The 17,089-nt window shown below is 35.0% G+C and overlaps 1 protein-coding gene across 3 annotated transcripts in view; it reads left to right on the top strand.

Moving 5' to 3' along the window:
* LOC133648406 (plexin-A1-like) overlaps positions 1–15,825 on the top strand; it is a 155,580-nt gene extending 139,755 nt beyond the window's left edge. For all 3 annotated transcript variants that reach the window (XM_062044473.1, XM_062044481.1, XM_062044464.1), the window contains exons 19-22: positions 848–1,017; positions 3,644–3,856; positions 3,923–4,073; positions 10,029–15,825. In XM_062044473.1, coding sequence (XP_061900457.1) covers positions 848–1,017; positions 3,644–3,856; positions 3,923–4,073; positions 10,029–10,124 — 630 coding nt within the window. In that variant the 3' untranslated portion in view covers positions 10,125–15,825. The remainder of the gene's footprint in view (positions 1–847; positions 1,018–3,643; positions 3,857–3,922; positions 4,074–10,028) is intronic.
* The last annotated feature ends 1,264 nt before the right edge of the window (positions 15,826–17,089 follow it).

The following is a 17,089-nucleotide window of genomic DNA, read 5'->3' as shown; positions in this document are numbered from 1 at the left end:
AGGGAGACCCCCGGACTGTTGAACAACTTAAGCTGTACATCAAGCAAGAATGGGAAAGAATTCCACCTGAGAAGCTTCAAAAATGTGTCTCCTCAGTTCCCAGACCTTTACTGAGTGTTGTTAAAAGGAAAGGCCATGTAACACAGTGGTGAACATGCCCTTTCCCAACTACTTTGGCACGTGTTGCAGCCATGAAATTCTAAGTTCATTATTATTTGCAAAAAAAAAATAAAGTTTATGAGTTTGAACATCAAATATGTTGTCTTTGTCGTGCATTCAACTGAATATGGGTTGAAAAGGATTTGCAAATCATTGTATTCCGTTTATATTTACATCTAACACAATTTCCCAACTCATATGGAAACGGGGTTTGTAAGTAAGGCTGCAGTTTCCTCCGCGACTCGGCTCATCCTCACACTTCCTCTCCCCCCGGATGTTTCCAGTCATCAGGCCAGGTGTGCATTGTTCACGCCCAGGTGTGCATGCACCAGGTGAAGGCTATCAGTGGTGCTTGCATGGGGGGAATGATGAGCAACAAGGCGAGTCAAGGGAAGTGCGATTAGTTTGTTCTTATTTATGACATCCCCACAGCTTGATGGGCTCTGGATGCTGATGTGGGGGAGGATGGCAGGGAATGAACACAAAAACTGGCTGGAAAAAAAGAAGGTTTTGTTGAGTGCTTGAGGAAGAAGTCATGTGGTGTGTTTGAGGACCGTGTGTTGAAGAGAAACTCTCATCACAAATACAGTAGGCAGTCGCCTGCAGCCACACTAACCTGATTTACAACCTCGCTTGGTACCTTCGTCGCATCTCATCCTTTTTGTTCTGGCACCTTCCCCAACGACAGGGGACGCTGCAGAAGTTTGTGGACGACCTGTTCGAGACCATCTTCAGCACGGCTCACCGAGGCAGCGCCTTGCCGCTGGCCATCAAGTACATGTTCGACTTCCTGGACGAGCAGGCCGACAAGCACTCCATATCCGACTCGGACGTGCGGCACACGTGGAAGAGCAACTGGTGAGTCTACTTTGAGTGACGGCCGATGCGGCAAACATGAGACGGCAGCGGCGATTGTCAACAATGTTTCCTGTGGTCTGTGCTAACAGACTTTAAAGCTGCATGTCCGACAGGTACGCTACCTGCACAGTGGGACCTCCATTTACACACTTAATTGGTTCTTGAACAGCAGGGCTGTGAATCTTTTTATGCGCCACACAATTCGATTCCATTCTTAGGGGTTAACGATTCGATTCAAAATCGACTGTCATTTCAAAATGTATACTTTATTATTTATTTATTTTATTTTTTGTTGGTTTCCCTTTAAAGAGGTTGAACTATAGATTAACAACATAGACTCTGTCTATAAAACACTGTAGTAATGGATTTTTAGTGTCACTCATACTTGATAAACTGACAAAAACTGCAAAAGCACTTTAGATCTTAGTTTAAGTAGACCAAAACTTTTTTTTATTTTTTTTTTTCCCTAGGAACTCAATGTTTTGTTCAAATCTAAATACCAAAATAATTTGAGTTAAAAATGTAAGGAAACTTGGAAAGTTTGTAAGAAAGAAAAGAGGAAAAAAGAAAAGAAAGAGAAAAAAAGAAGAAAAAATTAATAAAAAAGTATACTTTATAACATTGGATACTTACGGAGCCCCCCTGGGGGAAATTTTTTATTTTATTTTTAAAAAAATTTTTTTAGACATTTATCTCGTGCGCACGAGAAACTTTTTTAAAAAAAAAATTCAAACAAATTATAATTGTTTTTTTTTTTGTATATAATTTTATGAAAATAAACTATCTTGTGCACATGAGAAACTTTCTCGTGCGCACAAGATACATGTCTAAAAAAATATATATATATATTTTTTATCTTTTATTTTTTATCATTTTATAAAAAGTTTCTCGTGCGCACAAGATACATGTCTAAAAAAAAAAAGACAAAAAATATTATTTTTTATCTTTTATTTTTTATAATTTTATAAAAAGTTTCTCGTGCGCACAAGATACATGTCTAAAAAAAAAAGAAAAAAATTATTTTTTTTTATCTTTTATTTTTTATAATTTTATAAAAAGTTTCTCGTGCGCACAAGATACATGTCTAAAATAAAAAAGACAAAAAATATTATTTTTTATCTTTTATTTTTTATAATTTTATAAAAAGTTTTTCGTGCGCACAAGATACATGTCTAAAAAAAAAGGAAAAAATTATTATTTTTTATCTTTTATTTTTTATAATTTTATAAAAAGTTTCTCGTGCGCACAAGATACATGTCTAAAAAAAAAGAAAAAAATTGTTATTTTTTATCTTTTATTTTTTATAATTTTATAAAAAGTTTCTCGTGCGCACAAGATACATGTCTAAAAAAAAAAAAAAAAAAATTGTTATTTTTTATCTTTTATTTTTTATCATTTTATAAAAAGTTTCTCGTGCGCACAAGATACATGTCTAAAAAAAAAAGAAAAAAATTATTATTTTGTATCTTTTATTTTTTATAATTTTATAAAAAGTTTCTCGTGCGCACAAGATACATGTCTAAAAAAAAAAAAGAAAAAAATTATTATTTTTTATCTTTTATTTTTTATAATTTTATAAAAAGTTTCTCGTGCGCACAAGATACATGTCTAAAAAAAAAAGAAAAAAATTATTATTTTTTATCTTTTATTTTTTATAATTTTATAAAAAGTTTCTCGTGCGCACAAGATACATGTCTAAAAAATAATAATAATAATTATTATTATTTTTTAAATTTCCCCCATGTCTCTTTAGGGGCTCCGTAGATACCAGTTATATGATTAATTCAATACATTTCTATATTACTTAAAAGAAAACGGGTTTTGTTTAAAAAAAAATTCTACCTAAACATTTAATAAAGTCAAATACAAATAAGGCAACAAGAGAAGTATCCAACACTTCTCTTTTCTAAAGTAAATGTGTACAGCAGATTTGTCTGAGTGGCTGGACAGGACCGATAAAACTTTTTTTTTTTAATTAATTTTAGATTATTATTATTTTTTATCAAGTAAGATCTGTTACAAATATAAATCGCGAATAATTAGATTTATTTTTTTGACACTCCTATGGAACAGGGTTTATAAATAGAAAACTTAGTACATTGCAGCAATTTTCTCCATAAGAAACAATGCAAACATGGTTAATTGGTTCCACAGTCAGGCCGCTACAATGATTAGGAATTAAAAAAAATAAAATCCACTTCACCTTGTTGGTCAATCTTCTTGCTGAATGGCAGTGTCGACAACACTGTGGTTACTTCCTGAACGTTTCAAACTACACATCACTTGTCCATTGCTTTCTTTGGACTTATATTGAGCTAACAGAACTACAAACGTGCTGTCTAAAGGCTAAAAAACACTTAGAAAAGAGCTCGCCCACATTGGATGTGCTGCCGGGCACACAAAGGTGGATAAAACACCAAAGCGTATTTTTATTCGGTCCGTGGTGTGTAAATGGTAAAGTTTGTACAATGAGGGGTTCTTAAATGGAGGTTCCACAGGAACTACCACCAGCTTCGGATTATTCTTTTTTAGTGTTTGAGTAGATTGACTCTGCAGGCTTAGAAATGTACTTTTTCTCATTCTAGATGTTTTTTTTTTTTTTTAACCCGAGTCCATCTTCTTGCAGCCTTCCACTGCGCTTCTGGGTGAACGTGATCAAGAACCCGCAGTTTGTCTTCGACATCCACAAAAACAGCATCACTGACGCCTGCCTGTCCGTGGTGGCCCAGACCTTCATGGACTCCTGTTCCACGTCCGAGCACAAACTAGGGAAGGACTCGCCGTCCAACAAGCTGCTCTACGCTAAAGACATCCCCAACTACAAGAACTGGGTGGAGAGGTGCGTCACACCCTCGCTGCCGCACACCCACCGGGCTCTGCAGGTGTTGACTGTGTGTGTGTGCAGGTACTACTCTGACATCTCCAGGATGTCGGCCATCAGCGACCAGGACATGAGCGCCTACCTGGCCGAGCAGTCCCGCCTGCACGCCAACCAGTTCAACAGCATGTCTGCGCTACATGAGATCTACTCCTACATCGTCAAGTACAAAGATGAGGTGAGGAGAGCACTCGCCTCACTACAATCTCTGCAATTCCCCCTGCTAATGGTGTGTGAATGTAGTGTTGGAACCATACCAATAGTTTGGTACCGGTACTAAACGTATATCGGTACTTTTCTAAATAAAAGGGACCACAAAAAAATGTCATTATTGGCTTTATTTTAACCAAAAATTCTTAGGGTACATGAAACATATGTTTATTATTGCAGTTAAGTCCTTAAATAAAATAGTGAACATACTAGACAACTTGTCTTTTAGTGGTAAGTAAACAAACAAGTCCGTTAATGGTCCTAAAACCAAGTCCACCAACTAAAACCAAGAGGAGTTCTTCTACCAACTAAAACCAAGTCCGTTGCACATTAAGTTTGTTTATTATTGCAGTTAAGTCCTTAAATAAAATAGTGAACATACTAGACAACTTGTCTTTTAGTGGTAAGTAAACAAACAAGTCCGTTAATGGTCCTAAAACCAAGTCCACCAACTAAAACCAAGAGGAGTTCTTCTACCAACTAAAACCAAGTCCGTTGCACATTAAGTTTGTTTATTATTGCAGTTAAGTCCTTAAATAAAATAGTGAACATACTAGACAACTTGTCTTTTAGTAGTAAGTAAATAAACAAGTCCGTTAATGGTCCTAAAACCAAGTCCTCCAACAAAAACCAAGTCCACCAACTAAAACCTGGAGGAGTTCTTCTACCAACTAAAACCAAGTCTGTTGCACATTAAGTTTGTTTATTATTGCAGTTAAGTCCTTAAATAAAATAGTGAACATACTAGACAACTTGTCTTTTAGTAGTAAGTAAACAAACAAGTCTGTTAATGGTCCTAAAACCAAGTCCACCAACTAAAACCAAGAGGAGTTCTTCTACCAACTAAAACCAAGTCCGTTGCACGTTAAGTTTGTTTATTATTGCAGTTAAGTCATTAAATAAAATAGTGAACATACTAGATAACTTGTCTTTTAGTAGTAAGTAAATAAACAAGTCCGTTAATGGTCCTAAAACCAAGTCCACCAACTAAAACCAAGTCCACCAACTAAAACCTGGAGGAGTTCTTCTGCCAACTAAAACCAAGTCTGTTGCACATTAAGTTTGTTTATTATTGCAGTTATGTCCTTAAATAAAATAGTGAACATACTAGACAACTTGTCTTTTAGTAGTAAGTAAACAAACAAGTCCGTTAATGGTTCTAAAACCAAGTCCTCCAACTAAAACCAAGAGGAGTTCTTCTACCAACTAAAACCAAGTCCGTTACACATTAACTTTGTTTATTATTGCAGTTAAGTCCATAAATAAAATAGTGAACATACTAGACAACTTGTCTTTTAGTAGTAAGTAAATAAACAAGTCCGTTAATGGTCCTAAAACCAAGTCCACCAACTAAAACCAAGTCCACCAACTAAAACCAAGAGGAGTTCTTCTACCAACTAAAACCAAGTCTGTTACACTTTAAGTTTGTTTATTATTGCAGTTATGTCCTTAAATAAAATAGTGAACATACTAGACAACTTGTCTTTTAGTAGTAAGTAAACAAACAAGTCCGTTAATGGTTCTAAAACCAAGTCCTCCAACTAAAACCAAGAGGAGTTCTTCTACCAACTAAAACCAAGTCCGTTACACGTTAAGTTTGTTTATTATGGCAGTTAAGTCCTTAAATAAAATAGTGAACATACTAGACAACTTGTCTTTTAGTAGTAAGTAAACAAACAAGTCCGTTAATGGTCCTAAAACCAAGTCCACCAACTAAAACCTGGAGGAGTTCTTCTACCAACTAAAACCAAGTCTGTTACACTTTAAGTTTGTTTATTATTGCAAATAAGTCCTTAAATAAAATAGTGAACATACTAGACAACTTGTCTTTTAGTAGTAAGTAAACAAACAAGTCCGTTAATGGTCCTAAAACCAAGTCCTCCAACAAAAACCAAGTCCACCAACTAAAACCTGGAGTTCTTCTACCAACTAAAACCAAGTCCGTTGCACGTTAAGTTTGTTTATTATGGCAGTTAAGTCCTTAAATAAAATAGTGAACATACTAGACAACTTGTCTTTTAGTAGTAAGTAAATAAACAAGTCCGTTAATGGTCCTAAAACCAAGTCCACCAACTAAAACCAAGTCCACCAACTAAAACCTAGAGGAGTTCTTCTACCAACTAAAACCAAGTCCGTTACACATTAAGTTTGTTTATTATTGTAATTTAGTTCTTAAATAAAATAGTGAACATACTAGACAACTTTTCTTTTAGTAGTAAGTAAACAAACAAGTCCGTTAATGGTCCTAAAACCAAGTCCTCCAACTAAAACCAAGAGGAATTCTTCTACCAACTAAAACCAAGTCCGTTTCACTTTAAGTTTGTTTATTATTGCAGTTAAGTCCTTAAATAAAATAGTGAACATATTAGACAACTTGTCTTTTAGTAGTAAGTAAACAAACAAGTCCGTTAATGGTCTTAAAACCAAGTCCTCCAACTAAAACCAAGTCATCCAACTAAAACCAAGAGGAGTTCTTCTACCAACTAAAACCAAGTCCGTTGCACGTTAAGTTTGTTTATTATTGCAGTTAAGTCCTTAAATAAAATAGTGAACATACTAGACAACTTGTCTTTTGGTAGTTAGTAAATAAACAAGTCCGTTAATGGTCCTAAAACCAAGTCCACCAACTAAAACCAAGTCTTCCAACTAAAACCAAGTCCACCTACTAAAACCAAGTCCTCCAACTAAAACCAAGAGGAGTTCTTCTACCAACTAAAACCAAGTCCGTTTCACTTTAAGTTTGTTTATTATTGCAGTTAAGTCCTTAAATAAAATAGTGAACATATTAGACAACTTGTCTTTTAGTAGTAAGTAAACAAACAAGTCCGTTAATGGTCTTAAAACCAAGTCCTCCAACTAAAACCAAGTCCTCCAACTAAAACCAAGAGGAGTTCTTCTACCAACTAAAACCAAGTCCGTTGCACGTTAAGTTTGTTTATTATTGCAGTTAAGTCCTTAAATAAAATAGTGAACATACTAGACAACTTGTCTTTTAGTAGTTAGTAAATAAACAAGTCCGTTAATGGTCCTAAAACCAAGTCCACCAACTAAAACCAAGTCTTCCAACTAAAACCAAGTCCACCTACTAAAACCAAGTCCTCCAACTAAAACCAAGTCCACCTACTAAAACCAAGAGGAGTTCTTCTACCAACTAAAACCAAGTCCGTTACACATTAAGTTTGTTTATTATTGCAGTTAAGTCCATAAATAAAATAGTGAACATACTAGACAACTTGTCTTTTAGTAGTAAGTAAACAAACAAAGACTCCTAATTAGTCTGCTGACATATGCAGTAACATATTGTGTCAACATTATGAAGGACAAACTGTAAAAATGGATTATTAATCCACTTGTTCATTTACTGATTAAGACTTTCCAAAACAAGTAAAATTAGCTAACCTCAAAGAACCCAAAAATAGCTTAAAATAAGTATATTCTCACTAATAACTTGTGGACTTTTCTTGGTAAAAAAAAAAAGAGACCTTTTTGCTCAATATGTTGAAAAATATTCTTAAATGAAGTAAATGCTAGTGCCATTATCTTGACATAATGATATGCGCTCTGCATTACATTTCTTGAAACCAGCAAACTTATACTAAAAACTAATGTATTGTTCTTAATAGAAAGGCAACAAGGCAACATCTTGTTACTCTCGGGGTCTCGTAGTCGCTCAGGCAAATCATATTGTCTAAAAATGCATTTTTCCATGGATAACATGACATCATCGCGCCAAGTGCGTGCTCTTTCCGTCGATTAGTGCGCATATATACAGCCCGGCCCCCGGCCAAAAATGTTTTAATTGTAATTTTGAAGAATTTATCTGAATGTGCATGAACTATTTCTGTTCAAAATTGTTAGAAATGTCACATGTTAAATGTTTAAATAGTCAGTTTGCTGTACTGTGCCAACTGTACTACTATATGAGTGCGTATTTTCTATTGTTTCATTGAAAATAAAACAGCACATCTCCCTTTTTTTACTTTTGTTTTTCTTTCCTTGTAAACAAAACAAAATCACACTGTATATGTGTTGTCTGTCTAATTATAAATAATGCAGACGAGGCGTGTTGGCTGAGTTCTTGACGTTTACTTTCACAGCGTGCTCATGGCCTCATTCTTAGCTGCCGGGTGGCGACATGCAACAACACTTTCATGCTCGCCACTCCCGTTGCATGCTGGGTAGTGAAGTTGTTATATTCCCTAGCCTAGCTCATAACATCACATCTTTCCCCCTATAAAGAAATAATGTTAACTCAATAAAGTGTATTTCCTTTTTTAGCTTTAACTTTTCTTTTTTCAGCATTGTAACCACATTTGCAAACAACTTTTCTCTTCATAGAATTTTCTTTCAATAAAGAAATAAAGTGCAAAAATGTCAAAGCATTTGACAAAAATCCCTTCATATTCTCTACTGCTCACTAGTGTTACCATATCTGAGCTACTGTGTGGAAATATGGGGAAATAATTACAAAAGTACACTTCATTCATTAACGGTGTTACAAAAAAGATCAGTTAGAATAATACATCATGTTGGATATAGAGAACATACAAACCCTTTATTTATTGAATCAAAAATACTGAAATTCCACGACATAGTGAATTTGCAAACAGCTAAAATTATGCACAAAGCAAACTATAACCTGCTAGCCAAGAATATACAACAATTCTTCTCAAAAAAAGAGGAGAAATATAATCTTAGAGAAAAACGTAATTTAAAACATTTGTACGCACGTACAACACTTAAGACCTTCAGTATATCAGTATGTGGAATTAAATGATGGAATGGATTAAGCAAAGCAATCAAACAATGTACTAATATGATCCACTTCCAGAAACTCTTCAAACTTAAAGTGTTTACAAAGTACAAAGAAGAAGAACCATGACAAACATTCTCAATTTATTTCATCCATCCATTCATTCATTCTTAAAGTAATCTTTCTTATCTCATCATATGAAATATGACTTACTTCACCAATTATTATTATTACATTCTTACTATTATTTATTTATTTATTTTTATTGTGATTACTTATGGAGTTTATTGTGAATAAATTGTGAACAGGAAGTGAACCAAAAGTTTTGCAACTGTTATGTAAAGAGAAGGGGTAGGATTAAATAAGCTCTGCTTCTTCCTACTCCTTTTCAAACATGTTGAAAAGAGAAACTGGAAATTGTGATGTATCATGTTGTATGCTTGCATGTTCGAAATAAACTCAAACTCAAGCATCATAACAAACAGTTATGTTCCAATAGCAGCAGAAGTGCACTTTTTGGAGAGCTGTATTATTTTAAATTTTATGCCCAAGGGACTGATTTTATTTAACACTATATTATTATTTGTACACCTATAGTGATCACGAAGACAGGTTGTTTTTGTGTTACTGTATATATTTGTTTTTCTGAAAAATCCCACTTAATATACTTTGGGTAACAACAGTCAATATTTTTATTTATTTATTATTTTTTTTTTAGGGGGTTAAATGTTAATATTTATTTATTTATTATATATATGTTTTCTTATATAATAAAAGGGAGCTTTCGTTAAACCAAATATTGTGTGTTTTTTTCCATATACAACAACCTATCTGGACTCGATAAGAGGATTCGATAATAGGCTCGAACTCGATAATTTCTTATCAAACATCATCCCTAATGAGCGAAATAATGTTATTTGATATTTTAGGGTAATGTGTTAATAATTTTCACACATAAGTCGCTCCTGAGTATAAGTCGCACCAAACTATGAAAAAAAAAACTGCGACTTATAGTCCGAAAAATACGGTAGTCCTTTTTTTCTATGCACTTTGGCCTCACGTCCACACGAAAAAAGTACATAGAAAATGTGACATTATCTCACGATTTGGGAGATTTGACAAATGTCAGCCGTGTGTCGAAGGTTTTTGACCTTTCCCCTCTGACCTCAGATCTTGTCGGCGTTGGAGCGTGACGAGCAGGCGAGGAGGCAGCGGCTGAGGAGCAAGCTGGAGCAGGTCATCGACACCATGGCCCTCGCCAGCTGAGGGTCGGCCGGCGTCCGCTCAGGGCGCTCTCGCTCGCCACGCCCGGCTCCTCCCCCCCTGCGGAACCACCACCATTACCACCACCACAACTCCACCCCCCCCAACAGTAGGACAAAGTGCAAAAGCGGCGAAGCGGTAAGCCGCAAAGACGGAGGGGGTTCGGCAGAGATGGGCGGGGTCCATGTGTTCGAGTGAGCCAGCGGACATTTCCCGCGCCGCGTCGCTTTTTCCCGGAGCGACGGTCGGCGGAGAACTTTTTTTTTTTTTTTTTCTTCTTCGATTTGTCTCCGACCGCCCACTCTGGGATCTCTGGCCACTCGTGTTACTGCTGAATTTGCACAATCCACCCCCCGGACAAACGCTACAAAGGAAGATATTCTATATAAAACACCTTTTTTTTCAAAGACTACTTTTTTTTTTTTGTTGTTGTTATTGTTGTGTTTGTTTCGACCGGACTTCAAGTGCAAAGAAAGGAAGGAAAAAAAGAAACGAAAAAAAAAAGCCCAAGAAAAAACAAAAACAAGTTGTACCGTGCCATGTTTCCTTTGAATGTTGTTTAGTGGATGCAAAGTGCTAACGTACGATTCCCTCAAACGCCTCGTGACTGAAGTGAAACCGAATTGTTTGAGGCCCGGCAATGAAGTCGGGCGAAGCTCCGCCTTTTTTTTTTTTTTTTTTAATCCGTCCTGGCAAATCCTCCGGCGGCCGCTTTTAAACCGAGGAGTTGATTTTTATTTCTTCCGCACTCAAAGTCTGCTTAGTGACTGGAGTGTGACAATTGTTGGTTTGCCACGTGTAAAATTGTACATTTTTGACGGTACGCTGAAGGCAGAGAGCGAGCCAGCGGGGCCCCTGAAGGAGGAGGAGGAGGAGGGGCCCCCGTGATGAGTCTGTGTCTGTGTGATGAAACGTGACTTTGCTGCTTTCACTCGCTTTGCTGTCCTATCCAGTCTTGACGGGGCTGCCATTCCATGCTGATCACTAATGCTGTCCTTCATGGGGAGTCCACACCTGGTTTACCTTCACTTGTTTACCTGCTTTACCTTCACCTGTGACACCTGGTTTACTTTCACCCTGGTTTACCTTCAACCTGGTTTACTTTCAACCTGGTTTACTTTCAACCTGGTTTACCTTCACCTGGTTTACCTTCACCTGTGCGACCATTTGGACTGATGTGTCCCACACCTGCTGCAGCTCTTGCAATGATTGTAATGTAGTGAACATTTCTCTTCAGGTTAATTACAATTTTTATTGGCAATGATTCTTAATTGATTTTTTAAAATCAATTAAGAACATTTGTATTTTTTATTAGGTGTTTCCCCCCAAAAAATTGACTCTCAAATTAATCACCATTCTTATTTGTAACAATTCCTAATCGTTTAAAAAAAAAAAAAAATCTGATTAATCGCAATTGTTATTTGTAAGAATTCTTAATTGATTAAAAAAATGCCATTTAAAAAAAAAAAAATGTTATTAGGGGTGTGCAAAAAAACTGATTGGGTAACACTTTAGTATGGGGAACATATTCACCATTAATTAGTTGCTTATTAAAGTAACAAAGACTTAATTTAGAGTCAACCTTTTTGAAACCAAGAGCTACTTCTTGGGTAGTGATTAATGCGAAGGGCTACCAGTTCGATACACACTTAAATAAATTGCCAGAATTAGCCAATTTGCTCAATTTACCTTTAACTCTATGTTGTTATTAGTAATTAATGATATTTACACTTAATTGAATGATTTAAAAGAGGAGAAAACACACACAAAAAATGACAATTACATTTTGAAACATAGTTTATCTTCAATTTCGACAATTCAAAATTCAACCGTAAAAAAAAAAAAAAGAAGAGAAAAACTAGCTAATTCGAATCTTTTTGAAAAATATTTCACAGATATCCTTCGTCGAAAAAACAGAAACTAAAATGAAGAATTAAATTAAAATGTATTTATTATTCTTTACAATAAAAAATAAATTTACTTGAACATTGATTTAAATTGTCAGGAAAGAAGAGGAAGGAATCTAAAAGGTAAAAAGGTATATGTGTTTAAAAATCCTAAAATCATTTTTAAGGTTGTATTTTTTCTCTAAATTTGTCTTTCTGAAAGTTATAAGAAGCAAAGTAAAAAAATTAATGAATTTATTTAAACAAGTGAAGACCAAGTCTTTAAAATATTTTCTTGGATTTTCAAATTCTATTTGAGTTTTGTCTCTCTTAGAATTAAAAATGTCGAGCAAAGCGAGACCAGCTTGCTAGTAAATAAATAAAATTTAAAAAATAGAGGCAGCTCACTGGTAAGTGCTGCTATTTGAGCTATTTTTAGAACAGGCCAGAGGGCGACTCATCTGGTCCTTACGGGCTACGCGGGCACCACGTTGGTGACCCCTGATTTGGACACTAGGGGTTAGGGTTAGGGTTAGGGAAGACTCTTAGTTAATGGCTTACTGGTTGTATAATAAGGCCATGCGGAATAAGGCATTAATAAGTACTTAATAATGACTAATTAAGAGCCAATATGTTACTAATTTGCATGTTAATAAGCAACTAATTAAATAATAATTAGTATGGAGAACATATTCACCATTAATTAGTTTCTTATTAAAGTAACAAAGACTTAATTTAAAGTTATTTGGACACTAGGGGAACATATAAGGGTTAGGGTTAGGGTTGGGGTTAGAGTTAGGGAAGACTCTTAGTTAATGGCTTACTGGTTGTATAATAAGGCTATGCAGAATAAGGCATTAATAAGTACTTAATAATGACTAGTTAAGAGCCAATATGTTACTAATTTGCATGTTAATAAGCAACTAATTAATGGTGAATATGTTCCCCATACTAAAGTGTTACCATTACTTATTTTCAGATTAATCGCAATTGTTATTTGTAACAATTCTTAATCGATTCAAAAAATTACAGTTATTTATTTTTTTATTAGGGGTGTGCAAACATTTTTCATGTTCCCCATACTAAAGTGGTACCATTTATTTTTTTTCTGATTAATTGCAATTCTTATTTGCAACAATTCCTAATAGATTAAAACAATTCAATTTATTTTGTTTCATTTTTATTAGGGGTGTGCAAAAAAAATTATTGTGTAACACTTTAAAGATTAAAGATTAAAGTACCAATGATTGTCACACACACACTAGATGTGGTGAAATTTGTCCTCTGCATTTGACCCATCCCCTTGGGGAGCAGTGGGCAGCAGCGGCGCCGCGCCCGGGAATCATTTTGGTGACTTAACCCCCAACTCCAACCCGTGTTGCTGAGTGCCAAGCAGGGAGGTTATGGGTCCCATTTTTATAGTCTTTGGTATGACTCGGCTGGGATTTGAACTCCAACCTACCGATCTCAGGGCGGACACTCTAACCACTAGGCCACTTAGTATGGGGAACATATTCACCATTAATTAGTTTTTTTATTAAAGTAACAAAGACTTAATTTAGAGTTATTTGGACACTAGGGGGACATATAAGGCTTAGGGTTAAGGTTGGGGTTGGGGTTGGGGTTGTGGTTAGGGTTGGGGTTAGGGTGACTAATAATCAATAATTCTGAGGTTATTGAGGGAAGACTCTTAGTTAATGGCTTACTGGTTGTATAATAAGGCCATGCAGAATAAGGCATTAATAAGTACTTAATAATGACTAATTAAGAGCCAATATGTTACTAATTTGCATGTTAATAAGCAACTAATTAATGGTGAATATGTTCCCCATACTAAAGTATTACCTAATATTTATTTTCAGATTAATCGCAATTCTTATTTGCAACAATTCTTAATGGATTCAAACAATTCAAATTATTTTGTTTTCTTTTTATTAGGGGTGTGCAAAAACAATGATGGGTAACACTTTAGTACGGGGAACATATTCACCATTAATTAGTTGCTTATTAAAGTAACAAAGACTTAATTTAGAGTTATTTGGACACTAGGGGAACATATAAGGGTTGGGGTTAGGGAAGACTCTTAGTTAATGGCTTACTGGTTGTATAATAAGGCTATGCAGAATAAGGCATTAATAAGTACTTAATAATGACTAACTAAGAGCCAATATGTTACTAATTTGCATGTTAATAAGCAATTAAATAATGGTGAATATGTTCCCCATACTAAAGTGTTACCATTATTTATGTTCAGATTAATTGCAATTCTTATTTGTAACAACTCTTAATCGATTCAAAAAATTATTTATTTTTATTTTTATTAGGAGTGTGCAAAAAAAATGATTGGGTAACACTTTAGTATGGGGAACATATTCACTATTAATTAGTTGCTTATTAAAGTAACAAAGACTTAATTTAGAGTTATTTGGACACTAGGGGAACATATAAGAGTTAGGGTTAGGGAAGACTCTTAGTTAATGGCTTAGGGTTGTTTAAGGGTTAGGGTGAGAGGGTAAGGGTTCGAAGGGTTAGGGTTAGGGTTACTAATAATCAATAATTCTGAGGTTATTGAGGGAAGACTCTTAGTTAATGGCTTACTGGTTGTATAATAAGGCCATGCAGAATAAGGCATTAATAAGTACTTAATAATGACTAATTAAGAGCCAATATGTTACTAATTTGCATGTTAATAAACAACTAATTAACGGTGAATATGTTCCCCATACTAAAGTGTTACCATTATTTATTTTCGCAATTCCTATTTGTAACAATTCTTTATCGATTAAAAAAATTCAAATTATCATTATTTATTTTTTTATTAGGTTAATTATTAAGTAAATTTGGAAAATGTTTTCTGTCCTGTCCCTCAGACAAATGATATAGTAGATGTAGATGATCTATATCTGCTGTGCATATTGACTTTAGAAAAGACAAGTGTTGGATACTTCTTCTTTGGATTCGACTTTATTAAATGTTTGGGGAGAATTTTTATTCAACACCTTTTCTTTGAAGTAATACAAACATTGATTAGATGTGTTGAACTAGATTCCTCCATACAATAATAAGGTGGTCATAGAACTGCCACTCAAGGTTAAGTATGGATTTTGAATGGAGAATGGAATTGTTACTCCCAAGAATGGAATCAAAAAAAATGTCAGTCCAAATAGAAACACACGCGACAAAAAGGTGATGTCAGACTTTTTTGTTCTGTTTTAAAGAAAGCCAACTTTCATCCTCTCAGGTTTACTTATGTGGCAGGTGTGACAACTTGCTTGTTGTAAATGTGTCACACACACACACACACACCATACATTCATGCATTCATACGGCCCCATTCCTGGGTGGATCTCGCGTGAGAGGAAGAGAGGGAATCATTTTTGCAGCGCGGTCTTACTGAAAGTGGAATTGCCACAAAACCCATTTTAAGCCATTCCAACACTCTTCTGTCACGTTTCATGTGTCAGGTAAAAGGGGGTGTGACGAATGGGGCCGTGTGAATCCTGAAGTCCTCGCAGACATTTTTCTATTAAACACTTTTCCCCAACTGGCCAATGAGAAGCTGGCTTGGTGTCACATGACCATACAATCTAATAGTAGTGGTCAAAGTGGTCTCCACCAGGAAAACACACCCATGTCCATTTGTGTGGGCGTGGCTTACGGTTCTCACCTCTCCGGCTCATTTCTGGCTCCGAAGAAGAAGTGAGACTTTAGCGCCGGTCTGAAGTTTGCAGGTTCATTGTGTAAATATTCTGTTCTTTCCTATTTTGCAGATTTACTACGTGTAAATAAAACACGCATCAAGGAGAGATTAAACATTTTTTGCTAAATAGAAACGTCTCCTGTTTTCCTTCATGTTGACCGCACTTTACTGTGAAATGAACAAGTACGTGTAAATATGTTTCGGTAGAGCGACCGTGACAGCAACTTGAGGGTTCCGGGTTCGATCCCCGCTCCTGCCGTCCTAGTCCCTGCCGCTGTGTCCTTGGGCAAGACACTTTACCCACCTGCTCCCGGTGCCACCCGCACTGTTTTTAAATGTAACGCAGATATTGGGTTTCTCTATGTAAAAGGTGCTTTGAGTCACTAGAGAAAAAGCGCTATATAAAATGTAATTCACAAGATGAAGAAAAGTACTTCCTGTGTTTAATGTGCACGACTCATGTGAGCTGAACATGTCAGGACGGCACCAGGGACCCTGGCATGAGGTGGAAACGCAACGTTTAGTACCTGATAACTTTTCCACATTCACATGATATTTCTCCCCTTTTTGCTTATTTTTGCACTTTTTCACCAACAGGATCAAAGGCAGCAGATTGTACTTTAGCATTTTGAAGAGAGTTACTTTTGCACTTTCATGTTTTAGTTTTACTGTGTTGCTACTTTTCCTTATTTTGTCCTTTTTCTTACATCACTTATTTTTTAGTTATCCATTTTATTTTTAAGATAAATGTATTGAACTCTAAATATATTTGACATTTTTTTTTTTTTTTGTGGTCCTGTCCAATTTCTCAGGCAAATGATGACCAAATACCAAGTTATCCATTTTATTTTTAAGATAAATGTATTGAACTCTAAATATATTTGACTTTTTTTTTTTTTTTTTTTTTTTTGTGGTCCTGTCCAGCTCCTCAGGCAAATGATGACCAAATACTAAGTTATCCATTTTATTTTTAAGATAAATTTATTGAACTCTAAATATATTTGACTTTTTTTTTTTTTTTTTTTTTTTTTTTTGGTCCTGTCCAGTTCCTCAGGCAAATGATGACCAAATACTAAGTTATCCATTTTATTTTTAAGTTAAATGTATTGAACTCTAAATATATTAGATTTTATTTTTATTTATTTTTATTTTTATTTTTTTAGTACCTGATAACTTTTCCACATTCACATGATATTTCTCCCCTTTTTGCTTATTTTTGCATTTTTTCACCAACATGATCAAAGGCAGCAGATTGTACTTTAGCATTTTGAAGAGAGTTACTTTTGCACTTTCATGTTTTAGTTTTACTGTGTTGTTACTTTTCCTTATTTTGTCCTTTTTCTTACATCACTTATTTTTTAGTTATCCATTTTATTTTTAAG

This window comes from Entelurus aequoreus, linkage group LG01 (assembly GCF_033978785.1).
Source record: "Entelurus aequoreus isolate RoL-2023_Sb linkage group LG01, RoL_Eaeq_v1.1, whole genome shotgun sequence".
Classification (NCBI taxonomy): Eukaryota; Metazoa; Chordata; class Actinopteri; order Syngnathiformes; family Syngnathidae; genus Entelurus; species Entelurus aequoreus.
Note: the sequence above shows the minus strand (reverse complement) of the source record. Positions and strands in the feature narration are given on the sequence as shown.